This window comes from Narcine bancroftii, chromosome 6 (genome assembly GCF_036971445.1).
Source record: "Narcine bancroftii isolate sNarBan1 chromosome 6, sNarBan1.hap1, whole genome shotgun sequence".
Taxonomy (NCBI): domain Eukaryota; kingdom Metazoa; phylum Chordata; class Chondrichthyes; order Torpediniformes; family Narcinidae; genus Narcine; species Narcine bancroftii.
Genome location: NC_091474.1, coordinates 39,458,398 through 39,484,851, shown reverse-complemented (window position 1 = coordinate 39,484,851; position 26,454 = coordinate 39,458,398). Strand labels below are relative to the sequence as shown.

Genomic DNA, 26,454 nt, shown 5'->3' with positions numbered 1-26,454 from the left:
GCGTAGACATGTGTGAGCGCACAAGGCCGAACCATTGGTTGAGTAGATGTGAGAGATAATAGACTATAGGAAGTAAAGTTAGTATGAATGAAATAAAGAATAATAGACTAGACTAGAGGAAGTTAAGTAAGGTGCTGAATAGGAATGAATTCCGATAAGAGTGTGAGGAAGGGTCTGATAGTGATAGAAATAATTAGCAAATTCTGCATATAGAATTAGTAAGTCCTGGGGGTTGAGATGTTTGAATAAGAACAAAGGCAGATTCATGAATATGGACAATGACATGATGGGTCCCAGACAGGATACCCCATGGTCTTTCAACTTTACAGAAACTGCACGTAGACAGACAGAATTACCAAATGCCAAACTAATCCAGGAGGCAGAAGAATGTTAAGGGGGGGAGGGTATCTCTACACTGAAATGAACTGTATAAAAGTTGGGTGAGCCCCAGTATGTGTGTGTATTCCCAGGGTAAGGGGAAGCACCCAACTTTGCACTGTTGTATAATAAATGTTCTTTGTTCTCAATTTTTGTCTCGAGCGAAATCTGTGAAGGTACTTCTGTTTCTCACAAATAGGGGCTTGTCCGGGATCGCACTCCCTCCACTGACAGAGTGCCCGATGACGGGGGTAGGTGCACCCCGGCTGATTCAGCTGGACTCCCGGATGAAGGGTGACTGGTCAGTGGATGAAGCAAGTGATATCTGAGAAGAGGCATTGAGAACAAAAGACAGGAGGACGTTAAGGAAGCGCGCTAGGAATAGCTACTGGATCCCGGTAAGAGGAACTTATTTACCTGCTAGTATGGGAGGAGTAAGTAGCAAGGGAAACCGTCCTGGAGAAGAACAGGAAGATCAGATACCTAAGCATAGTCTGTTAGGATTAATGTTATCTGATTGGGGTGCGGGAAAAACTCGTGGGAAAGATAAAAAAGACCATGGTCAGGTATTGCTATCAGGAATGGGTTAAGAATCCGATAAAAGGGAGTTCGGTATATTGGCCAAAGTTCGGATCCAACGAGGACTGGATGTGTCAGGCATTGAACATCTGGCTCTACCAAAATCAAGGAGGTAATACCGAGAGCAGAGAATATGCAGCCTGTTGGCTCAGTGGATCGTTTGATCAAATGATTTTGAGCGAAGAAGAATGTAAGAACAAGAAGGATGAGGAACCTTCTGCCCCTGAAATTCAAGGATGGAATGTGTTACATTCCTTTCCTCCACCTTATGCTCCCCCTGTGCCGGCTCCTATCTCCCCCCTCTCACCTACGCTTTACCCTTCTTTACCTTCCCCTCCTCCTCCACAGATAGAGAAAGAAGAAGAAAGTAGGGGTGGTATGATGACCCACTCACAGAGTACAAGATTACCACCTCAATTGACACGAGAGGGAGGAGACTTTGATTATGAGGGTCATTCAGAACATCATAGAGGAGGGGATAAGCCAGAAATTAACTGAATGAGACCTTTACAAGAGGTTCCCTTGGGAGGGGATGTGGGGGGTCTCGGGTTCATAAATGTGCCTCTGACCAGTACGGAGGTGCGCAATTTTAAGAAGGAAATGACCTCTCTGATAGAAGAACCTCAGGGATGTGCAGAACAATTAGATCAATTTTTGGGACCTAATATATATACATGGGATGAATGAATGTCTATCTTTAAGACTCTGTTTACTTTGGATGAGCATGGAATGATTTGCCAGGCAGGGATTAGAGTCTGGGATAGGGAACACCAAGGGGGACCAGAGGCAATACCTGGAGAAGCTAAATTTCCCCTGGCGAACCCAAATTGGGATAAGACTACTAATGATGGTCGCACGCGAATGGATGAGTACAGGGTTAATATAATAAAAGGAATGAAGGAGTCTGTTCCAAAAGGACAGAACTTTAAGAAGGCATTTGAGGTTCGCCAAGGTCCCGAGGAGACCCCCTCTGCATTTCTGAATAGATTGCGTGCGGCCATACAGCAATATGGGGGGGTTGGATATAGGATCCCCAGCAGGTGAACAGTTGGTATTGACGGGCTTTGTTACTAATTCAGCCCCAGATATCAGGAAGAAATTACAAAAGACAGAGAATTGGCATGAACAAGGAATAACACAACTTTTACAGATCACACAAAGGGCATACATCCAGAGGTCTGAAGATCAACAGAAAGGAAAGGCTAAGATTTGGATGCAGGCAGTCAAGGAAGTTGTGGAGGGACAGCAGGGAAATGTTAGGAGCTGTGTGCCAGCTCCTGGATGTTGGGAGGAGCGCCAGTGGTGCAGAAGTAGAGACCAGAGCAGAGGCAGGGGTAAAGGAGAATTCCAGGGACGACGACCATCCCCGGGACCCCGGGGACCCCTGGTAGAAATTGGAAAACAGGAGCATTAGTTTGCTATTATTGTAAAAAGGAGGGACACTTTAAGGGGGAATGCCCAATGCGAGCCAGGGAGACGCGATCTTATGCATTGATGGAGGCAGATTATGAATGGGGGGGGGTCACGGTTCTCAGTCAATACACACCGTGGGGCTGCACGGAGAACCATTGGTAAATTTAAGCATAGGACCCCACGGTGACGAGATGACTTTTCTAGTAGATTCTGGGGCAACCCAGTCTAGTATTTTACAACGGCCCGAGGGTGTTAAAACAGAAGGGACAGTGATGATTTCGGGAATGGGAGGAAGAGATTTTACGGTCCCTATACTAAAGAATGTAAGGATACAAATGGGAGAAAAGATAATAACAGAGGATATTTTACTAGTTCCCCAAGCTGGAGTTTGCCTGTTGGGACGAGATTTACAAGACCAATTAATTGGCTATCGGTACCAGACCACAGGAATCAGGTATCGGGGTTCAGTTTTATATACTAACAAAGGAGGATCAGGAACTAATAAATCCTAGAGTATGGGCAAAAAGAGGCAATAGAGGAGGGTTAGATGTTCCTCCCTTGCAAGTTACTTTAAAAGACCCTGACCAAGTAATTAGACGAAAACAGTATCCAATTCCTATGGCTGGCCGAAAGGGGCTGCAGCCAGTAATTGACCAATTGATGAAAGATGGTATACTCGAACCTTGTATGTCACCTTTTAATACCCCAATTTTACCTGTCCAAAAACCAGACGGTTCCTATCGATTAGTGCAGGATTTGAGGGAGTTAAACAAAATCTTTCTCATCCGTTATCCGGTCGTACCTAACCCCTATACGATAATGGGTAAAATTGATCCCCATATTAAGTGGTTTAGTGTAATTGACCTCAAAGATGCCTTCTGGACCTGTCTGTTGGCAATAGACAGTAGGGACATGTTTGCATTTGAGTGGGAGAATCCTTTTACAGGACGGAAAAATCAATACCGGTGGACGGTCCTTCCCCAGGGTTTTACAGAATCCCCAAATTTGTTTGGCCAAGTTTTAGAACAGGTACTAGATGAGGCCCCTCGGAGAGAGAATTGTCAATTAATACAATATGTTGATGATTTATTAATCACGGGAAAAACGTATGATGTGGTTAAACAATACACTGTTGAATTTCTGAATTTTTTAGGGAATAAGGGTCTTAGAGTGAGCGAATCAAAGTTACAATTTGTTCAATCTGAAGTTAAATACTTAAGTCATCTGGTTAGTCAAGGAATTAGGAAGATGTCCAGAGAGAACACGTGGTATTCTGCAGATCCCGCCTCCAAAGAGTGCTCGAGAACTTAGAAAATTCCTTGGTTTAGTGGGATACTGTAGAATTTGGATTGAGAATTATTCTAGCCTGGTCAAATTTCTTTATGATAAACTTGTGACTCTAGGGGATGAAACTGTTGACTGGACGGAGGAGATTAAAGATTTTACCTTGGTGAAACAGCGTCTTATTAGTGCCCCAGTTTTGGCTTTACCCGACCTAAATAAGCCATTTGACCTATATACCAATGCGAAAGACGGTGTGGCCATGGGAGTATTAATGCAAGAGAGGGCAGACTTTAGACAACCAGTTGCCTTTCAGTCAAAAATTTTAGATCCTGTTTATTGTGGTTGGCCAGAATGTGTGCAAGCAATTGCAGCCACTGCTATTTTAGTCGAAGAAGGACGAAAGATTACGTTTGGTGCCCTGATGTTAGTTCATACCCCTCACACAATCCACTCTTTTTCTCTTACAGCGTGCCAGGCTTACTGATTCTAGAATTTTAAAGTATGAAGCAATTCTCATGGATAGGGATGATTTGACACTGATTATGAACAAAGAACAGAATCCAGCCACCTTCTTGGTTTCTCCAGATTCTGATACTGTCCCCAATGATTTAGAGCATGTATATTTAGAAGTGATAGATTTACAGACAAAAATTAGAGATGATTTAAGTGATGAACCTTTACGGGAGGGTGAAAGATGGTTTATTGATGGATCTTCCCGCTGCATTGATGGCATTTGTTATAGCAGGTATAGTGTAGTGGATGGGAATGAAGGAGTTGTGATTGAAGCCAGTCATCTTCCCGGTCATTGGTCAGCACAATCCTGTGAATTATATGCCCTCTGTAGAGCTCTCCAGGGTTTAGAGGGAAAGGTGGGCACAATCTATACTGACTCAAAGTATGCTTTTGGTGTAGTGCACACCTTTGGAAAGATTTGGAAAGAGCGGGGAATGATAACTGGGAAAGGACAAAAGTTGATCCATGAAAACTTAATTGTTCAATCCTTAGATGTTCTTATGTTACCTGAGGAGATAGCTGTAGTTCATGTACGGAGCCATCAAATTATTGACAGTCCTGAAGCACAGGGGAACAGACGGGCAGATGAAGCTGCCAAACAGGCTGCACTCACAGAAAAAATGGACATGCAGCTGTAACTCCCCACCCCACGTGAGGTTCAAAAGACTCCCATCTTTTCACGGGAAGAGGAGGTTTATATGAAAGACCAGGGAATGCGTCAAACTGCCGATGGGTTGTGGTGGACGGCAGAGGGACGCCAAGTACTGAACAAAGCCTTGGCTCGTCAGATCATTGATCAGCTCCACCAGCAGACACATTGGGGAACACAGGTACTTGTTAATGCTTTTGTACGGTCCTTTAATTGCTCAGGAATATACACCATAGCCAAGCAAAGTACTCGGGGGTGCCCAATCTGTCAACAAGTGAATAAGAAAGTCATGTGCCAGGTAATGCCTGGCGGTCGCGATATAGCCGTATGCCCGTTTCAACGACTACAGATTGACTTCACGGAATTACCTAAGATAGAGGTTTATAAATACCTCCTGGTGATGGTGGATCATTTTACTCAATGGGTTGAGGCTTTCCCGACCCCTAATAATCGTGCTAGCACAGTTATCCAGATATTACTAGAGTCTGTTATTCCGCGTTATGGCATTATTCAAACCATTGACTCAGATCGAGGTACACATTTTACCTCTCAGGTACTCCAGGGTGTGTGTAAAATCTTGGGAATAGATTGGCAGTTACATACCCCATGGCAGCCCCCAGAGTTCAGGCCGTGTTGAACGGATGAATCAGACCCTGAAAAATCAACTCACTCGACTTTATGAGGAAACTGGCCTCTCCTGGATTAAATGGTTACCCTTAGCTTTAATTAGGACTCGCACAGCTCCTCGTAAGGACCTTGCTGTCTCACCATATGAAATGATGTTTGGTCTTCCTTACATGGGATTCCACACTGATACCCCTATCCCTGAGGCTAATGACCAGTACATATCTAAATATTTACAGGGACTTTCTACTTCTCTGTATGACTTAAGACAGAAGGGTTTATTAGCTCAAAACCAACCCCTGGACTATCCTATTCATTCTGTTAAACCTGGTGATTGGGTATATGTAAAAGCGTGGCAAGACCATAAACTAAAACCGATATGGGACGGCCTTTATTGTGTATTTCTGATTACAGACACTGCAGTGCGAACAAAAGAAAAGGGGTGGACTCACATATAACGCATTAAACAATCTAATCCACGAACTAAAGACGTTGATAATACACCCTCCACCTGGCGTGCAGTCCCGCATCCTTCTAGTCTGAAAGTTACGCTACGCCGGGAAAAAGTGCTGTAATGTTATTTTTATTATTTGCTGTATTGTTTTTCTGCTGGTTCCCAATTTTTGGGAAAACACCCAATTGTACACAATGTATTAAGTCCTCCTGGAATAGGGGCAGCAGAGGTGATAATTACTTTGAGGGATGGACAAGTTTACCTTTAGAATGCAGACAGGGCACAGGTATAGAGTGTATTCATAGTGGGGTACCTTATTTAGCTTGGTTTAATTTAGGATCCCAACATGGACCAGGAAAACAGAACTGCCCTAGGGGAGTGGATTGGGTTGGCGTCCTGCCCTCTACAGATATTAAAGAGATGAGTGCTAAAAATATGGAACAAGGAAGATGGTGGGAAAATGATAGGCAGAACATTAGTCAGGGCTATACCTGGAGTAGGGATAAAGGGGGTATATATGCTAATGCTCGCAGACAAGCTACTCACAGGTTAGGTAACAATAAAAGCTCCCCCCCAACTTGGCATCTTGTAAATCATCCTTTGGGTCACGAATACATTCGGAAGGCTAAAGGCAATCACTATAAGGGGGATTCGAGTTGTAAACGACTCAAGCTGCTCCAGAATACCACAGCTGTTTGGCATTTAAACCGTTTAACCAGACTCCAGGCAGTTTTGAAGATTATCACCAAACAGACAGCGAAAGCCTTGGATTTATTGGCTGAAGAACAACGACAGATACGAGCTACAGCTTATCAAAACCGCCTGGCTCTCGATTACTTGTTAGCTGCTGAGGGCAGCGTTTGTGGAAGATCGATTGATGACAACGGTCACAATGGTCAGGCGGTTGAACTTTTTACTGGTGACTGGAGGTGGATACACACAGCCCTTATAGCAGTTGGACTTGTTACTTTAGCCATCATGATACTTCCCTGCCTAATGACTTGTGTGCAGTGTTTAATTCAACGGACCCTTCATCAGATCACTACAACCCAAAGGATGTATGTTTCCCAAACTGATGATGCTGAGATTACAGTTCGTTTGCTGACTCGCTGTGAAAAAGAATTTACTAAGCGTAGCTAAAGAAAAAGTGTGGATTGTGAGAGATAATAGAATATAGGAAGTAAAGTTAGTATGAATGAGATAAAGAATAATAGATTAGACTAGAGGAAGTTAAGTAAGTGCTGAATAGGGATGAATTCCGATAAGAGTGTGAGGAAGGGTTACGCAAGTATAATAGAAGAAGGGTTCTTATAGTGATAGAAAGAATTAGCAAATTCTGCATATAGAATTAGTAAGTCCTGGGCATTGAGATAAGAACAAAGGCAGATTCATGAATAAGGACAATGACATGATGGGACCCAGACAGGATATCCCATGGTCTTTCAAGTTACAGACTGCAAGTAGGCAGACAGAATTACCAAATGCCAAACCAATCCAGGAGGCAGAAGAATGTTAAGGGGGGGAGGGTATCTCTACACTGAAATGAACTGGTTAAAAGTTGGGTGAGCCCCAGTATGTGTGTGTATTCCCATGGTAAGGGGAAGCACCCAACTTTGCACTGTTGTACAATAAATGTTCTTTGTTCTCAATTTTTGTCTCGAGCAAAATCTGTGAAGGTACTTCTGTTTCTCGCACAGATATTCCTCCTAAACGCGAACCACAACTATGCCTATGTTAGGTTTTGTGTGTTTGCTTCTGACCGACAGCGTACCACACAGATAAAATAATAGATTGAATAAATACATTAAGAGTTGAAGGAAAAAGGTATTTATTATCTTTGAATGTTAAAGTCACAAGGTCCAATTGTAAATTATAACAAACTGTGAAAAAAGCAGTGTCTGATATAGTTTCTAAATCTTCTAAAGCTACTGTAACAATGCCAAAAAAAATAGAAAATTGGTAATATCATGTCTTTTAAAAGAAAGGAGAAGGTGATAAATCAAATAACAACAACTCTGATACTTTAATTTTGGCATTGGGCGAATTCTAATCCAAGGGGTAGCATAAGCCTTCAATTGGCGAGTCCCTTTTATCCTCACCTACCATCCCACCAGCCTCTGCATCCAACACATTATCCTACAAAATTTCTGGCACTTACAACAGGATCCTACTACAGACACCTCTCTGCCTTCCATAGGGACTGCTCCTTCCGTGACTCCCTCATGCACTCATCCTTCCCTACCAATCATCCCCCAGTACCTTCCCCTTTGGCCGCAGGATGTGCCAAACTTGTGCCCATACCTCACCCCTCAACATGGTCCAGGGCCACAAACAGGCCTTTCAAGTGAAGCAACACTTATGTATCTGAAGGACTGATTTACTGCATCCGGTGCAGATTGGGAGATCGTTTTGCTGAGCACCTTCGCTCCATCTGCTATTGGTAGAGACCTCCCAATAACCAACTATTTCAGATCTGTGTCATACTCCGATTCTCACATGTCTGTGCATGGCCTTATAAACTATCCTATCAAGACCACCTGCAAATTGGAGGAACAACACCTGATTTTCCATCTGGGCACTCTCCAGTCATATGGCCTTAACATCAACTTTTCCGGTCTCTAATAACCTGCTCTCCTCTTCCCCCTCCCTCTTCCTTTCCAGTTCTCCTCCCTCCCTTCCCCCTTTCTTCACATAGCCATCCTTCCTCCCCTTGATCGCTGTTATCCCTGCCCTCCATTCTCCACCTATCACCTGCTGACTTTGTGACCACACCTCCCCTCCCCCCCTTATTCTTTTGCTTGGACACCTGCTGACAGTTTTTCCTACCTTGATGAAAGTCTCATGCCCGAAATGTCGGTTATGTATTTTTACCCTTGTTATCTGTTTCACTGACAAAAGGCAAAGGAGGAAAAACCCAACACCCAACCCCAACCAACCAATTTTCCCCTGCAGCCGCTGCAACCGTGTCTGCCTGTCCCGCATCGGACTTGTCAGCCACAAACGAGCCTGCAGCTGACGTGGACTTTTACCCCCTCCATAAATCTTCGTCCGCGAAGCCAAGCCAAAGAAGATCTGTACGTGGAGGTGAGGGGGTTGGAGGGTTATTGGCGGAGAGCGGGAGATTTGAGCTAGTGGAGTTGTTCTAGTGAATCGGTGTGGACTTGAAAGGCTGACATGGCCTGTTTCCGCTCCATAAATGGTTATATGGATATGGATATGAAGGACAATGTTTGACCTGCTGAATTTCTTCAGCATTGTGTTTTTAACTTCAACCATGGTGTCTGCAGATTTTTGTGTTTTACTTCAAGGTCCTAAACAAGCTTTGCTCAGTTTGTAATTATCTGTCTCCTGTCTGTAACCGTATCCTATTGCAACCAGACCGTCTCACATTGTTCCATGCCCTAATCTACACTATAAAATACTGTACATTCATTGTGCAATTAGATCCGCATGACATAGGAGAGCTCTGAGAACAAAAATGTATTGGCACACAGTAACAGGAAAGGTAATTAAGCAGGCCTCATTTGTTGCCAGAAATAGAAGGATTTGATGTTTACTTTGGATGACAGGGCCTAGGGTAAGACTTAAAGTGTATAAAATTCAATAGGAAAATTCTTTTTCTCACCAACAAGAGCATGAAAATCCACCAGGCATAAATGTAAAATGAAACACTGTAATGGAAGATTTAAACCGTGTTTCTTACTTTTGCAGTCTTTGCTTCTGCAAGGCTGAGAACCTGTTTGTTTTTTTAGAATCAGCAGACATAATCTAATTTACACCATGAGGCCCAGGATGCATATTTAGTAGACACACCTAAATTCCACCATGGGGCCCAGGATGCAGTTGAATCAGAAGACATTATCTAATTTACACTTGGCCCAGGGATGCATATAAATCAGTAGATATTATCCACCATGAGATGCAGTCAGGAGACCTTGAAGATAATTAAAATCATTTGTTCAAAGAGATAAGATCTGAAGTAAACAACTTTTGGGTAATATAAGCCATGGTCCCACTGCTGAAGTTTTCTCCAAGAGGTGGGAACATCACTCAGCAAGAACTTCAAGAGTCCAGCTAATGTCCCGGTCGAGGGAGGTAGAGAAGCTGCTACCGGCGCCCCGACAACCTACTACAAGTGTGCAGTCGTTGCCTCGCTTCGGCAGTTGGGACCAGTCCAGGCATTGATAAGTATAATTGGGAAGTGCTTGCATATTGTAGTGTGAATTCAGCTTTAGATTTAGTAATAAAGACTTGTATAAACTGAACCTCTCTCAGTGTGTGTGTCTATTTTCTTTCGGTAGCTCGAACACCAACCAATCTAAAACGAACAAAGTGAGAGGTACAAGTTTACCAAGACAAACACAACAAACTTCACTGAACAAACAATGAAAATCTGGAGAGACTCAGTGAGTCAGGCAGTATCCATGGAGGGAAATGGTCTGTCACTGTTTCAGGACACTTTCTTGAGACTAAGGCGATAAGGGGAGTTAGCAAACACAAAAAATGTGAATTAAAAATGTATTAACACAGATGATGCTAGGATTCCAGAACCAACTACCTGCAACTCCGATAAACATTTAAACATCTCCTGTGGTTGCTTGTAATATCATGTCTTTTAAAAGACATTGCTCCCTGTCCTGTGGATACAGATTTTCCCATTGTCCCAAAGACAAAGTTACTTCTCATCAACACTCCACTCCCACTACACTCCAGTCTTAGCAGCACTTGCAGTTACGATCCTTTGTTTTGGACCCCTCCACTTGCGGAAATATTTCCCTGATGTCTTCTGTCAAACCCTTAAACATACTCAGATTACTACCCAGCCTTCTCTTTTCTAGGGTGAAGAGCCCCGGTACATCCAACCTATACTGGGAAGCAGAACCTGTTAGTTCCAGGATTATCCTTGCACATTTTTTTGTGTATTTTACACTGGTAGAAATGGTAATTTTCAAACTTACTGCACACAAAAACCTAACTAAATCCATGACTGCACATTCTTAGGCTGTACTAACAGCACTATGGCACAAGGGATTCAATTAAATTAGAATCAGATTTCTGTCCTAACTGGCATAAAGCTGCTACCCGGATCTTACACAAGTCTGGGTTCCAGACTGAATATTTGAAATATTTGAGGTAAGGAGATCTGGGCTAACCAGTCTATTTACAGAAGTGTTTCACTCTCCGTGTCTCTCTTGTCTCACTAAGTGCTGCTCATTCATCCCCAGTCATGAGGACATGGACCCCTTATCGTCTCACGCTGGTCCTTACCCTTGCCACTATCCTACTGTGGCTGGGTTCAACATCAGCCAAAGAACACAACTCCACGGGTAAGTTCACCACTCTTTTCATTCCTCAAAATGTTCCTGTTGCACTCCAGTTGTACGAGCAGAATAGTGAGACACCCAGAACTGTTTGTGTAAACTCCTTTCACCATCAGCAAGCAGCCAAATGTTGCTGGCTTAGTTGCAATCTCCATTCTGCCGTTGGTCTCATTTTTAGACCATAACAATCAGCTCTGAGCATTCCTGTCTGCTTAACACCCACTTTCTTCTCTCCATCTTACTTGCCTCACTCTCTCCCTCTCATCTGCTTCACTCTCTTCCTATCTCTCTCCTCTCCCTTTCACTCTCTCTCTCTCTCCTGTCTACCTGCCCTATTCTCTCTTATGTCTGTCACACTCTTCTTCCTGCCTGCTTCTTTTTTTTCCTGTCTAATTCACTTTTTCTCTCAGGAACAGAGGCAAGCTATTCTATTATTCCCTCAAGCCTGTTCCAATGTGCAGTAAGCTCATCCATATCTATTGATACCTTTGATTAACAAAATTTATCAGTCTCTGATTTAAAATTAACCTCAAATCAATGGCATTTACTGAAGGTAGTTCCAATATTTTCCTGCCTTATTAATGTATAAATGTTTCCTGACTTGGCTCCAGATAGCCTGATTCTAGTGTTATGGTCTTGCCCCCTAGTGCTGGATTCTTCAGCAAACTAAAATAGTTTCTCTCAATTGACAATTTATTTGAACACTTCGATCAAATCATCACTCGGTTGGCCTAGCGGTTTGCGCAACACTGTTACAGCATCAGTGACCAGGACCCTGGTTTTCTCTGGTTGCTCTGGTTTCCTCCCACCAAAATGTACCAGGGGTTGTAGCTCAATTGGGCGTAATTGGACAGCACTGGCTCATGGGCCGAAAGGGCCTTTTACCGTGCTGTATGTCAAAAAAAAAACTCTGGTAACCTTTTATTTTCTAGGGAATGCTATCAGAGTTCTTGTAGCCTCTTGAACACCAACCTTTGAAATCCAGCTATTATTCTGGTAAATCAGGGCTGACTACAGCTCTCCTAATGCAGTCAAACCAGGGGTGCACTGCCTCTTTCCTCTCTCACCCTTTTGCTATCTGATCAGACTCTGCTCTTCATTTTCTCTCTTCTACTGTTTCATCCTCTCTCTTTTCCTTTGTTTTTTTTCCCAATCTCTTTCCGGTTTCTATCCTTTTACTGTCTTGATTAATTATCTCTAGATTCTTCAGTGTTTCTTTTGCTGCCAACCTCTCTCTTTCGACATACCTCTCTATTCCTTTCCACCCTATGCCATTGAAGAAATACATGAAAGTATTCTTGGACTATCATTATTCTGTTTAGTGGTGTTCAGACAGCCTGCAGTTGTCTTCCTGAAGAATGCAATAATTCAGTATTATATAAATAGAATGAAGAAATACGACAGTAAAGGAATATGGTGGCAGACTATTAGTCAGTACCCCATGAGCAATTCTGCATCAATGCCATCATTTTACTGGCATATTGTAACAGCATCAATAAGTAGATTGGTCACCAACTTATCTGAAAGCATTGCATACAAAGTCTTCTATATTACCAGTGTCTACACTACAAAAGTATTTTGACTATAAAGCCTATTAGGATGTCATGAAATCTACATAGAGGCAGACTGAGAGTTCTCAAAGCTACTTCAGCTTGACAGATAGTTGTCTCTCTCCTTGCCTCTGCCCCACATTCCACTACAGCAAGATTGTACACTGTAAATTTATAACCAGCATCTATTTCTTACTTTTGCAAGTCAACTGAGACTCAATTACATCATGTGTTCAGTCTCAGACTCATTACAGAGTCTCCTTTCAGTGGTACTGTGGCAAATGTCAGCCTGGGGCTCAGGGAGAAGACCACCTACTCTGATTGAAATGCAATTGAACAGCTGCAATTGGACAAAATTATAATTTTCTGAGAAGTTGCTTGAAGGGCCATTCAGCCTGGAAAATTTGGACCTGCTGAGTAAAGGAAAATAGAAGTACCAATGTATACATCAGACAGCATTGGAACTTGGATATATCATGGTATTGTGAGAGCTAAAAGCTGGGCTTGACCGATGCATGTGAAACAAATATGTCAATTAACCTGTTCTGAGTTAAATAAGAAAGCCTGCATATGCTGGGGTCAAGGGCAATACACAAATATGGTGGATAAACTCAGCAGATAATGTCGCATCCATCAGAAATAAAGGGCCATTCATTTCCAATGGATGCCGAGTGATCTGCTGAATTTCTCCAGCATGTTTGTGTATTGCCAGTTAACTTGATGTTAGCCCAGGGACTTCCTCTGCCTAACCATTTCAGCTGAAGTTCTACTTCGTGGAATGCTGGATAGCTACAAGTTTCCTGTAACTTTTCTTAATGCAGTCATGGGAGGTGGGTGTTGCTGCTTTAAACTTACCAGTAGATGTCTGGAACATTTAAGAGAGCAGTAAAGAGTCAACAACTTGGGCATGGGCTAGGAGTCGCAGGTAGGCTAGAACCTGAACTACTGGTGACCCTCGTGTGTTTTTATGGCAAAGCAATGGTTGTATGGTCACATCAGAGATTGTTGAAATCAGATTTCATCAAAGAGATTTGGTATCAATAAAACCATCTGTACATAACATAGGACAACAGTGGGGGAATGAGTTTTGATATTTTCCCATATTTATCATCAGGAGACAGTCACTGAGACAGTCAGTGTTGATACATCATTGAATCAGAATTTATTGTCATGAACAGGTCATGAAATTCAATGTATTGTGGGAGCATCATAGAGCAAACATTCATATCATAACTATCTTACAACATTACTATAAATAAAAAAATAATAGTGCACAAAAAATGAGGCAGTGTCTTTGGTTCATTGATTATTCAAGAATCTGATAACAGCAGGAAGAAACTGTCCTTGTGCCGTTTAGTGCTCATCTTTCAGCTCCAGTACCTTTTTTCCTGATGGTAGCAGAGTGAAGAGAGCATGGCCTGGGTGGTGGAGGCTCCAGGACAGATCTTTTGAGATGTTGACACCCAGGAATTTGAAGTCCTTGACCCTCTCCATTACATTACTGAGACCTCGATGAGGACTGGGTCATGTTCCCATGACTTCCTCCTGAAATCCACAATCATCTCCTTGGTTTTGCTGACGTTGAGCGCAAGGTTGTTGTTCAACAAACTGATCTATCTCCCTCCTGTACACTTCCTGTATTCCAAGCAGTGTTGATTAATTATAGTTAATTATAACTAACTGAGAATTGATGTCAACATTACAAATGAGGAATAGGACATTACAGCACAGTATAGACCATTCAGCTCTTGATGTTGTGCTGACGTATATGAACCTGCTCAACAAACTAAATCTTCTCTACCTCATACACATAACCGCTATTTTCCCTGCATCAATTAAGAGTCTTTTAAGTGTCCCTACTGTACCAGCCCCCATCACCACCCCTGACAATGTATTCCAGGCACCCACTACACTATCCCTAACCCTAACCCTGTGTAAAAAAAAATCCCTGATGTCTCCCCTACTTTACACAGATGTCCTCTGGTGTTTGCTATTCTCGCTCCAGGAGAAAGGCGCTGGATGGCCTCACATAATCTTGTAGTCCTCTATTAAGTCAACTCTCATGTTTCTTTGCTTCAAAAGGATATTTTCCAAACCAAGCAACATCCTGGTAAATTTTCTCAGCATCCTCTTCTTAGCTTTCACATGCTTCCTGTAATGAGGTGATCAGAACTGAGCACAATATTCCAAGTGTGGTCCAACCAAAGTTTTATAGAGCCACAACTTTACTTCACAATTCTTGAACTCAATCCCCTGACTAATAAAGCCCAACACACCATAACCCTTCTTAACTATCCTATCAAACTGTGCAGCAATCTTGAGAGATCTATGTATTTGGACTCCAAGGTCCCTTTGTTCTTGCACACTGTTAAGAATCCTTCAATTAACCATGTACTCAGCCTTCATGTTTGCCCTTCCAAAATGCATCATTTACACTTATCTTGACTGAACTGCAATTGCCACTTTTCTGTCCAACTTTGCATCCTATCTATATCCTTTTGTAATCTACGATAACCTTCTACACTATTCGCAACACCTCCAATCTTCGTGTTGTCCCATCCCTCTACTTCTGGATCCAGGTCATTTATAAAATTCCCAAAGAACAGGGATCCCAGAAAAGATCTCTGCAGAACTCCACTAGTCACTGACCTCCATCCACCACCCTACCTTCATCAATTTCTTTTGTTACTTCCACAAAAAAAAACTCAATTAGGCTTGTGAGGCAACGACCCTTCACAAAGCAATGCTTTGAGGGCTATAGTATTTGAAGATTATACTTCTCTTAATGCTCGTAAAAATGAAAGTGTTGGAAACACTCAGCAGATCAGGTAGGATCTGTGGAAGGGGGTGATGAAAGGGACAATGAAATTTAATCAGAAATGGAAAATGTACAAATCAGAATGCCACTCTGGATACCACAATAGTCAGGACAGCACTTGTCATATGGAAAATGTTGGTATTGATATGACAGGAAAAAAAAATCAGTGTCAACATTGACTTTTACTCCTTTTATAAATGACTATTTACCCATTTGACTGTGGTGCTTGCCAACAGTGACACCCTCCTCCCTCCCTCACACCAACATCATCCCCCTCCCTCACTCTGAGTGTCATCCTTATCTTTCCTTCACACCGCCACGCTCCTCCCCCCTTCACACCGCCAACAGTGTTACCCTCCTCCCTTCCTCACCCTGTCCATTGGAAAGCACAGCAGTTCAATCAATCTGTGTAACAGCATTTTAGTCCCCTAATGGAAATTACTTGCCTGTGTTGAGGTGCATCTCAATGAGGTGCATATCCTATGGCACAAATGGCACCAAAACCACAGCCAGCATTAGGGTTGAATAGCCTTGCCCTGAGGAGCAAGCTAGAGAGATCCTGTGGTCCAGAAAAGTGCCCTGGAAGCTCAGCAGATAAGGAGAAATGTTGAAACATCAGTACTTTAAGCAACAGTTGGAACATTTTAACTCATGGAGTGATCTTAGTGCTGCCTGGGCTGCTCTTTAACTGCTGGTGAGAGAAGTGAAGATTGAGGGTCATTATTCTTTAATCAAAGTTCTGTTGGAAAGAAAGTAATGAGCACTGTGTCTATGATGACATCACATGCAGGAGAAGTATTTGAAATCTATGGTGGGTTCATCGTGACCTGAAACCCTGTCTAGTTTTTACATGGGTGACAGGTGACACCTAATGAAGTGGGTGCAAACATTCTGTGATATATACACAAAAAAAAAGGCAGCTGTCTTCAGTATGCAGATATCCAAAGGTCCTAAACCAAACATCAGATTCCATTCAATTGCTGTGTTTCTTGTGCAAGTGAAGCTCATAACACAAGATCCCACAATTATCTTCAGCCATCCTGTATGTTATTATGCAATGGTTAGTAAATGTACAGCAACTGATCCCACTAAATCCAGCCATAAATATTTCAATCAGACAGTAATGGGTCACAGGGTACCAGGCTAGACTGTTAACTTCCAAAAATGGGAACATTGAATAGAAGAAGTAAAAACAGAAAAAAATTTAAATTGAACCAACTCATCTTAACAGTACCCACTCTTGTTTTACTACAGGTGAGTTTCCTTTCAATGACTAACCTGTTCCCTGCAGGCAGCCCCTCATTTTAATACAATAATAATGTACTTTTGCTTTAGATTTCCTGTCTACAGGACTCTCTACTATAAAGATAAGTCTCGAACAAATTTATTGAGGGTCATGAATTCTTCCACTCTTGGGGGCATTATCTTGGCCAATACTCTGAAGGAATGTTGCCTTGTCAGAGGAACCTTCTTTCCAATGCCTTTTCAGTTGAACATTACAATGAGTAAAAATTGGGAAGTTCTCTCCAGTGTCTTGGAATAATAATATTTCTAACAAACATCGGAAGTGCAAATATTCATGTTGTTAACCCTTTGCAAATTTACGTGAAATTTTTGGGAGAAAAATAGCTGCTGTCTTCTTCATTGCAATAGTGACTACCCTTCAAAAGTGTTTTTTGAGTATAAGATGTCCCAAGATCGTGTGAGGTGTGTAGAGCTCGTCAAAAGAACCAAAGACTTGTTGATCCAAACCAAGGCTTTTATTAGCAAAATACAGGAGCTCTTTACAGGTGGCCGACCAGTCCGGAATGATCGGACCTGGCTAGGGACACAACCCTTTAAGGCCCAGACAGTAGGTGTGGCTAAGCTCTCAGCCAATCGCTGTAAGCACAGTCATTACATACTCTAGATACTGTAACTATATACATTGGTGATAGGTCTGTACTATCACAAGGTGTCACTGAATTGGAAAGTTTCCTTTTCTTCTTTCCCTGAGTATGCAATATTCACACCTTGATGTCTAAGACTCACATTGTGTTCCATTAAAGTTCATTTACTTTGGTCCCTGCAATTTTCAGTTTTCATTGCTTAATCTTTCATGATTACTTCACATTAGTCTTTGATACAATATACTTGTGAAGAATCAAAGAAGCGTGTTTTGTGTTTGGCAGTGGTTAAATCTGGACAGTGTCCACGGAGATTGGTGGTTGCAGTGACAAAACGTGGATGTAGATGTGACAAAGATTGCCCTGGCACAGACAAATGCTGCGTGTTTGATTGTGGTGCAGTCTGTGTACCACCAGCATTCAGTAAGTATATTTTGCTTTACTCTCCTGGGAACACACCTTGTATTCATAATTCACTAAAAATGGTTTTGCACTTTGGAATGCACCTCAGATAAAGCTGTGAAAACTCTTGCCAAACACACCTGGAAATTAGAAGAGAACACTTTTCTGAACTAATCTCAAATAACTTGATTCTATTCATAACTAAAATCTATCAATCTGTCTTGAATATGTGCGGTGTAACAGCTCTCTTTGGTACAGATTTCCAGAAAATCACTATCCTTTGGATAAAGATATTCCTTCTTAGCTACATCCTGAATGGTGAATTTCACTTTATAAACCTGTGACTTCTGTTTTTAGACATCCCGAGTAGGGGAAAGATCAACTATGTATCTTCTCTGACTCAGCCGTGTACGAGTTTTGTATTTTTCAATGAGATTACTTTTATTCTTCTAAATTCCACAAAGTATAGGCCAAACCCACTTAACTATACCTCATTGAATAATTCATCGATTCTAGTAATAAGGCTGGTGAACATATGGAATGCTCTCACTATCAGGTATATATCTTTGTCTAGGCAGGGTGTATATAGGAGTTCAAGATTTCAAGAATCTTTTATTGTCATGTAATCTTAGACAAAACTGCCCTATGCCTGCCGTAAGACAAAGAGTCACCATTGGCGTCGCCTGGATCCCCTTACAGTAAAAGAGAAAGAGAGTCACTAAGTGTCTGTAGATTCACCTCCAGCATTTCTGCAGCTTCTGCAGCCACTCCTGTTCAATTCATCGGTAACTTGAGCTCCAAATTAACAACACGATCAGGAAGCCTTTAGCACTCGAGGATGTTCAGGAGCCCTTCTTGCCTTCAGCAGCCTCTTGAATCCTGGTTCTGATACCTAGTCCCCATGAGCCAGTCTCTGGCGTCCCAGGAAAGGTAATTCAGCTGCTGAGCCCCTCGCTGGTTTGCTGCCATAGTCACCTTTCCTGTAGGAAAATCTGCATGGAGGCGCCAGCTTTAGAACTGGGCAGGTGAACCTTTCAGAGCAGTGCTGTCTCTCTGCTTCTTGATCTCCCTGGGTCCATAAAAGCAGCAGCGCTGTCATTACAGCAGCTCTGGCAGTGCTGCCATTGTTTTAGGCAAGCAAGATTGCTAGTGCTTTGGAAATGACATTGAAGTACAGGACGAGGGCATCCGTGCTGCATTCAAATGGAAGTTTTTGCTTTATTCATTTTTCATGATCCAGGCTTTGTTGTCAAGACCAATATTATTTCCCATTCCTAATGGATATTGAGATTATGTCAATGAGCTGCTCTTTGGACAAGTGGAGAATATTCTGTCATGCTACATGTGGCACCTTGCAGAGAGTGGAAAGATATCAGGAAGAGAACCATTTGCTGCAGGATCCTTAGCATCTGAATTGCTTTTGTAGCTATAGTGTTTATATGGCTACAAGAGCTATTACACTTTCCTATAATTCTACAGCAAAGCAATCTGTCAACATATTGTTGCAGAAGCACCATGAAATTCCTCATCCATTATGCTTTTTATTTAATGATTTATAAGTGTTGACAACAGTTACCAAACATATTGTTATCAAATATTTCTGAGGGTGCTGGATTAAAGTATTCACACAATATTTCAACTACTACATTGGATGGTACGTCATATGTCCTAAACAAAGGTGCTAATCAGGAAGAATTGTGTGGATATCAGCCCCCATCTCTACAAAAGAATAGCTTTCTTCTGCTGGTTATAGATATTACAATACAGGGTATTGCATTATCATTTCCCCCTGCTTCTTCTATGATAGTTTTAGCAAGGAAAAACATTTTTTATTTCTTCCAATAAGCAGATTCTACAAATTGTAATTTATGATAAAACTAAAAACGCTGGGCAGATGAATCTGCTACCAATGGTCAGGGTTACCCATCCAGTATGGACATTGCATTTGAAGAAGGCAATGGAAAACTACTTCAGTATTTTTCAGATTTCAGATTTAGATTTATTGGCAGAGTTTATACATGACATCACATATAACCCTGAGATTCCTTTTTCCTGCGGACATTGCAGAATTACCACTAACTGATAGTGCAAAAAGTAAACTGTATACAGTGTAAACATGAAAACAATCAAAGGAATTGTTAACAGGTAACAAGTGTAAACAACTGACTGCAATACAGGGAGAGCAAAGAAAAATCAATACAGTGCACATTTATGAGTCCTTAAATGATTCTCTGATTGACTGTCATTGAGGATTCTGATGGTGGAGGGGAAGCAGCTGTTCCTGAACATGGTGGTGCAAGTCTTGTAGCACCAATATCTCTTTCCTGATGGTGATTGATGCTGCTCTCTGATGGCAGCGCTCCATCTAGATGTACTCAATAAGGGGGAGGGTTTTGTCTGTAATGTCCTGGGTTTTGTCCACTACCTTTTGGAGGGCTTTACACTCAGGAGTATTGGTGTTCCCATACCAGAATGTGATGCTGCTGGTCAGCACACTTCCCACCTCACCTCTGTAGAAATTTGCCAGGGTTTACCAAACCTCTGCAAACTCGTGTGGAAGTAGAGGCACTGATGTACTTTCTTCACAATGCTATTGGTGTGTTGAGTCCAGGAAAGATCCTCCGAGATAGTGACTCCAAAGAACCTAAATTTGCTCACCCTCTCCACCTCCGATCCCACAATGATCACTGGATTGTATACCTCTGGTTTTCCTTTCCTGAAGTCAACCATTAGCTCCTTAGTTTTTATGACATTGAGTGTAAGGTTGTTATAATCAGAAATTCAACATCGACTACAGTCTCAGCTCAGATGAAGCTTCACTGAAGGAGAAGAGGTAACAACTACAATTGGGAGAGTCAGAGATCATGATGGATGGAGAGAAGTCAAGGCACCTGAATGAATAAAGTGTAAATGCTTCCCATGTTTTCTGATAGCTATTCCATTTTCTAACAGATTCAGCCTGAATCTGGCTTGTCTTTTTTCCCAAGCTCCATTTGTTTTCACAGTTCCCCACTCGAATAGGAAGAGTACCCTCTTTGGAAGGCCTGCTTTATTTATGAAGCTCTCACATTTAGCCTCAATTCTCAGGCTTTATTTAATAACCTTATATCCCCATCCTCATTGCCAATTTTCCTGACTCTACTGTGAAGTAATGAACAAACTCACCAAGATCAAGCAGATTCAAATAATAAACATTACCCCACTCATGAGGCATTAGGCCCTCCACTTGAGGAACATGAGATCCTTAATCAAGAAACATTAGGACCTTCACTAATGAGATGTTAGTTCTAATTGCAGAATATAAAGACCTCTGCTGTTGGGACATTAGGTTCTCTGCTGGTAGGACACTGTCCTTTTCACATGTGGCACATTAGCTTCCTCACTAATAAGACATTACATCCTCCACTGGTGGCACATGAGGAACTCCATCTTTAAGACATTAGCTTCTCCACTCCTCAGACATTAGCCCTATAAAATGAATTGTATAAGATCATGAGTGTCCTTGACTGGTTGAATCTAAAGAGGATATTTCTGTTGGCAGAAAAATCTAGAACTAAGGATCTCAACTATTCAGTAACACCTTCTGATTCTGAAGCAATGTGGTTTTACAATGTTTTATTATGTAATGTTATGTTTTAAACCATGTAGCGGAATATCACCAGATTTTAAGATATCCTTGAAACAATATTAAGGACACATACCACAGTATTTTAATGCTCAAAGAATTGCACAAGAGACTTGCGCTGCCACAAGTCCCCTTTAAGCAGCATATCCCTGTTCCTGAAGGTACTGTACTATGGATCATGCCATCAGTGATAAATGCTACAGACTCTGTGCTTGTGTGACCACTGCCCCATTCACTAGCAACATCAAATTCCTAATGGAGATTCAGTTCCTTCTCAATGCGCTTTCTCCTTTAAGTATTGACATCACAGATTTCAGAAACTTTGAGGTCTCATCATAACTTCTCCAAACTAGTATCAACCTCTAATTATCCAGCAATTCTCTTCAAACTGGTTTAACTGGTTGCAAGTACCATTAAACTTAGTGGGACAGTCTACTGCTGGCCATTTAAGATTCGGGTCATTATTATTTTCTATTAGTTTGGCAAGTGCATTATATAAAAACTCTGGGAACAGAACATACACTGGTTACTCAACAACCTGAATTCACCATTAACTTGGTAAAACAATCCCAAAGGAAAAGCAGCACACTGAAACCTAATAAATAGACAAGAAGGCATGGACTAAGATGAATTTAAGGAGAGGAGCTAGCGAGGGTTCAGGGCTTTCTTCTGTTTTAAAGTCCATGAGACAAGGAGCATCGGACCATCAAGTATTTTGGCCAAATTATTTCACTAAATATTGTCAGAGCAGGCTAATGTATTTCATAATCTGATCTAGATCTAACTGTAATGTGTTTGATTTCTGCAGGTAAGCCTGGTGTCTGCCCTCGGAGACACAGAGGAGGTGGAGTTTGTGCTGAATATTGTACAGATGACAGCGACTGCCCAGAGGATGAGAAATGCTGCAGCAATGGCTGTGGGCACACATGTGCCACTCCCCAAAAAGGTAGAGCACACCTGAAACAATTTATATGTTCACAAAACATAGATTCTAAACTGTTTGTAACAACTCAGTAAAATCCAACAGTTTTGTCAAACATAATTTTTCTTCTATCCAACCTTTTTATTGTACGCCATGTATACTTCCTGCTGCTTCAAGAAAGCAACCAATATATTTATGGAACCTTCCCATCCTGGTTACACTCTCTTTCCCCCCCCCCCCCCCACTCCTTCCACCACTCCAGGAATTAGACCCAGTGACAGTGAAGGACCAGCGATGTATTTTCATGTCAGGAGAATGTGGGTCAGGAAAGAAATTTTCAGCTATTGGAGCTCCCATGAGCCAGCTGCCCTTGTCCTTCTTTGTGGCAGAGTTTTTTCAGTTTGGGAGATGCTATCAGAAGGGTCTATGCAAGTACTTCAGTGCATTTTATAGATGGTACAATGCAGCCACTCTGCGCTTGTGCAAGAGGGAGTGAATATTTAATTGTACATTCACATGGAATCCTGAAGTTGTCTACTGCTTGAAGTTACTTGGGTACATACCAAAATTTCCTTATAAAATCTGATCTATTTATTAAGCCTGATTATAATGATTCATCAACTTTCTCCCAGCGTTAGGTTTTATTAAGGCCAAGGGTCACTGAAAGAATTAAATCCTCTGGATGGTGTTTCTAACAATAAGCAACCAAATAAATTAATCAAAAATAACTTGGACTAATAGCGTTCCTCATTGCCTCAGCTGGGTGAGTAGCTGACCTCTGAAACATTCTGGAATGCAAGCTAAGGTCTGTTATTACTTTTGCATCCACTGGTCGTTATGTGCAATTTTTTACATGGACCTAATGGAGGGCAGCAAGTGAGGTTGATCAAAAAGGTTGAGTTGCTCAGTATGCAGGATGAGGTGGTAAACTGGATTAGACATTAGTTTTAACATGGACAATGTGGTAAAGTGGATCAGCAAATTTCAGATGCAAAGTTCAAAGTTCAGATTTATTGTCATAGTACAGGTTGTACCTCTTTAATCCTGTGACATTGGGACCTGGCCATTTGCTGGACTGTAGAAAATGCTGGAAAACAGTAATTGACCCCTAAGGGAACAATTATTAGCACCAGCACCATCTTCTGCATCTCTTGGTCTCTTGGATGACATCCTGAAGGGCTAAAATACCAAAAGACTCAGCTGCAGTGTAAACCGGTTTTGGCACATTTGCACTGCTGATAGCACTGCCCTGGTGGCAGATCCACAAACTAATGGCGGCAGATTCACAACGTGCCAGACCACGGGAGTTGCCAGACACAGTGCTGGATTAGAGAGGTACAACCTGTACATACATGACATCACATATAACCCTGAGATTCCTTTTTTCCTGCAGGCCAGCAGAATTTCTACTTACTGGTTGTGCAAAAAAACTGTACTCAATAAAATATACTTATACAAATGAGAGAAATGTAAACAAACTGACTGGAATACAGGAAATACTGTAAACATTCAAAAATAAATAATGTGCCAAGATTTCACTTCTAGACAACAAGGAAGGCTTTCAAACCTTGCATCAGGATCTGGACCAGCTGAAAAAAAACCTGCAAAATGGAAGATGGGATTTAATGCAGACAAGTGTAAGGTGTGGCAGTATGGGAGGACAAACCAGGGTAGGACTTGGATGGTAAATGCGAGGGCACTGTGGAGTGTGGTAGATCAGAGGGATCTGGGAATACAGATATATAATTCCTTGAAAGTCTCATTACAGGTAGATAAGGTTGTAAAGAGATCTTTTTGTACATTGGCCTTCATATTGAGTACAGGAGTTGGGATGTTACGTGAAGATATAAAAGACATTGGTGAGTGTTATGTGCAATTTTGGTCGCCTACCTACAAGAAAGCTATTAATAAAAATGCAGAGAAAATTTCTAGGGATATGCCAAAGACAAGGTTAAATAGGTTAGGGCTTTATTATCTGGAGTGTTGGAGGATGAGGGGAGATTTGACTATGAATAAATATGAGATGTATAGATAGGGTAAATGCAAGCAGACTTTTTCCAATGAAGTTGAGTTAGACAAGAATGAGAGACCATAGGTTAAGGGTGAAAGATTAAATATTTAAGGGAAACATTAAGGAGAACTTCACTCAGAGAGTGATAAGAATGTGGAACAAGCTGACAGCGGAAGAGGTGGATGTGGGTTTGATCTCAACATTTAAGAGAAATTCAGATAGGTACATGGATGGAAGGGGTGTATAGGGCTATGGTCCAGGTGCAGGTTGATAGGACCAGATTGAAAAATAGTTCAGCACAAAAGGTGGGCACAAGGGTCTGTTTATGAACTATTGTGTTCTAAAGTCACCTCAGTTCCTGACATAGTGATGGTTTTATTTTTACAGTGAAACCTGGAAGATGCTCTTTGCCTCGAGGAACTAAGATGTGTGCTGAGTTCTGTCAACATGATGGAGACTGTCCAGAGGAGCAGAAGTGTTGCAAAACCACCTGTGGGCATGCCTGTGCTGATCCATGTTAATGCCTCTCTACATGTATTTTCATGGCACATCAGTGTTGTTAAGAAGTCTGTTTGTGCCATGTTCTAGATATTAATGCCTGACTAATAACCTATTAATGTGCTTTTGTCCTATTACTGTTCAGTTAAAACTCTGTTAGTGCCCATGTTTGTGACCCTGCGAGTGGTACAATAATGCTGTTGTGCTCTATTAGAACCTTATTAAAGCTGTAAGTCCCTCCCCATTCTGTTAGAGCTCTGTGATCACACTGAATGATACCTGCTGGAGTCCTGTAAGGCCCTGACTGGAGTCCTGTTGGAATTCTGCTGTACATCTTGTGGAGATCTGCTGGAGTCCTGCTGTAACATCACCAAGTCACAGCAACGGCCTCCCACTTTTGGATGTTCCTAGCCTGGACAACTTCCTGCTTCATAGAACAGAAACTGCTGACAGACATGGAAACATCTGGAACTGTTCAACCAAAAATAATAAATCTCTTATTTACATAAACAAGTCTTAGTGAAGTTTTGTTTACCTCATTAATGCTCCTGTAAAACTCATTCGGACAATATTTTGTGGAAAAAAGACCACAACATGAATGTTTACATATTTCCTTCTATCATATAAGGAGACTATTTGGTCCAGTGACTCAGTGTTGGCTTTTAGGAAAAGTGTTTTAGTCCCACCTTTTTCAATAGAAAAGATTTTTATTGAAAACTTCAAAGGTCGATATTCACACTGTCTCTACATGTACATGAAAGGATTGAAATACTTTCTGCAGAGAATGAATCCTTATCTAAATTTGCAATAGGGTTGTCCTAACTACAATTGCACATATAATGAGAAAATGAGTGTTCCCTAACAACAATCACTCTAAGTTGTCCCTCAACAATACTTTTGTGTGTAAATGGGACTGTTTAAAGTTCACCCCATAAATAATCCTGCCTGCAATTTGGGACAGGACACTCATGACAATAACCCAGCTGTAAATTATTCAATGGGGTATGGGATGAAGCAATAGTTATCAAAGTGAGTAAAGCTGAAGACTGTAATTAGAAACCTTGCAGTGATTTTGCATGAATACAATAATGAACTTCATCTCTTCTCATTTCTGAAATTCAGCAGATAGTGTAATGCCTTTACAGCACTGGCAATTGGGACCAGACCTGGGTTCAAATCCCAGGCTCTCTGTAAGGAGTTTGTATGTTCTTTCTGTGTCTGTGTAGGTTTTATCTGGGGGCTCTGGTTCCCTCCCACCATTTAAAATGTACCAGGGATGTAATATGGGCGGCACAGACTTGAGGGTCGAAATGACCTGATACTGTGCTGAATGCCTAAATTTAAAAAAAATTCTCCTTGAGCAGTGAGCAGCAAGTATCTCAAACACAGGGGTTTGTCAAAACTATGGTCTACTCAAAGGATCAAGAAATGATGAGTGCATTTGTATACCCAGAGAGCTTCAATGATCTATGTCCAAATACTTCATTCATACTGCCATGTGACAACTTACCATTGTGCTACAATAAC

At 41.6% G+C, this 26,454-nt stretch overlaps 1 protein-coding gene and 1 long non-coding RNA gene across 2 annotated transcripts; both read left to right on the top strand.

The window, feature by feature from the left end:
• The first annotated feature begins 603 nt into the window (after nt 1-603).
• LOC138737496 (uncharacterized) lies at nt 604-7,474 on the top strand. The gene is made up of 3 exons (XR_011340977.1): nt 604-776; nt 4,660-4,997; nt 5,855-7,474. It is a non-coding gene; the product is annotated as an uncharacterized lncRNA (long non-coding RNA).
• Nucleotides 7,475-11,036: 3,562 nt separating this feature from the next.
• Nucleotides 11,037-25,440, top strand: wfdc2 (WAP four-disulfide core domain 2). Its single transcript, XM_069884705.1, has 4 exons — nt 11,037-11,221; nt 17,755-17,892; nt 22,305-22,442; nt 24,817-25,440. Exons 1-4 carry the CDS (start codon nt 11,122-11,124, stop codon nt 24,948-24,950), a joined length of 510 nt encoding a protein of 169 aa, XP_069740806.1. The 5' UTR covers nt 11,037-11,121; the 3' UTR covers nt 24,951-25,440.
• The last annotated feature ends 1,014 nt before the right edge of the window (nt 25,441-26,454 follow it).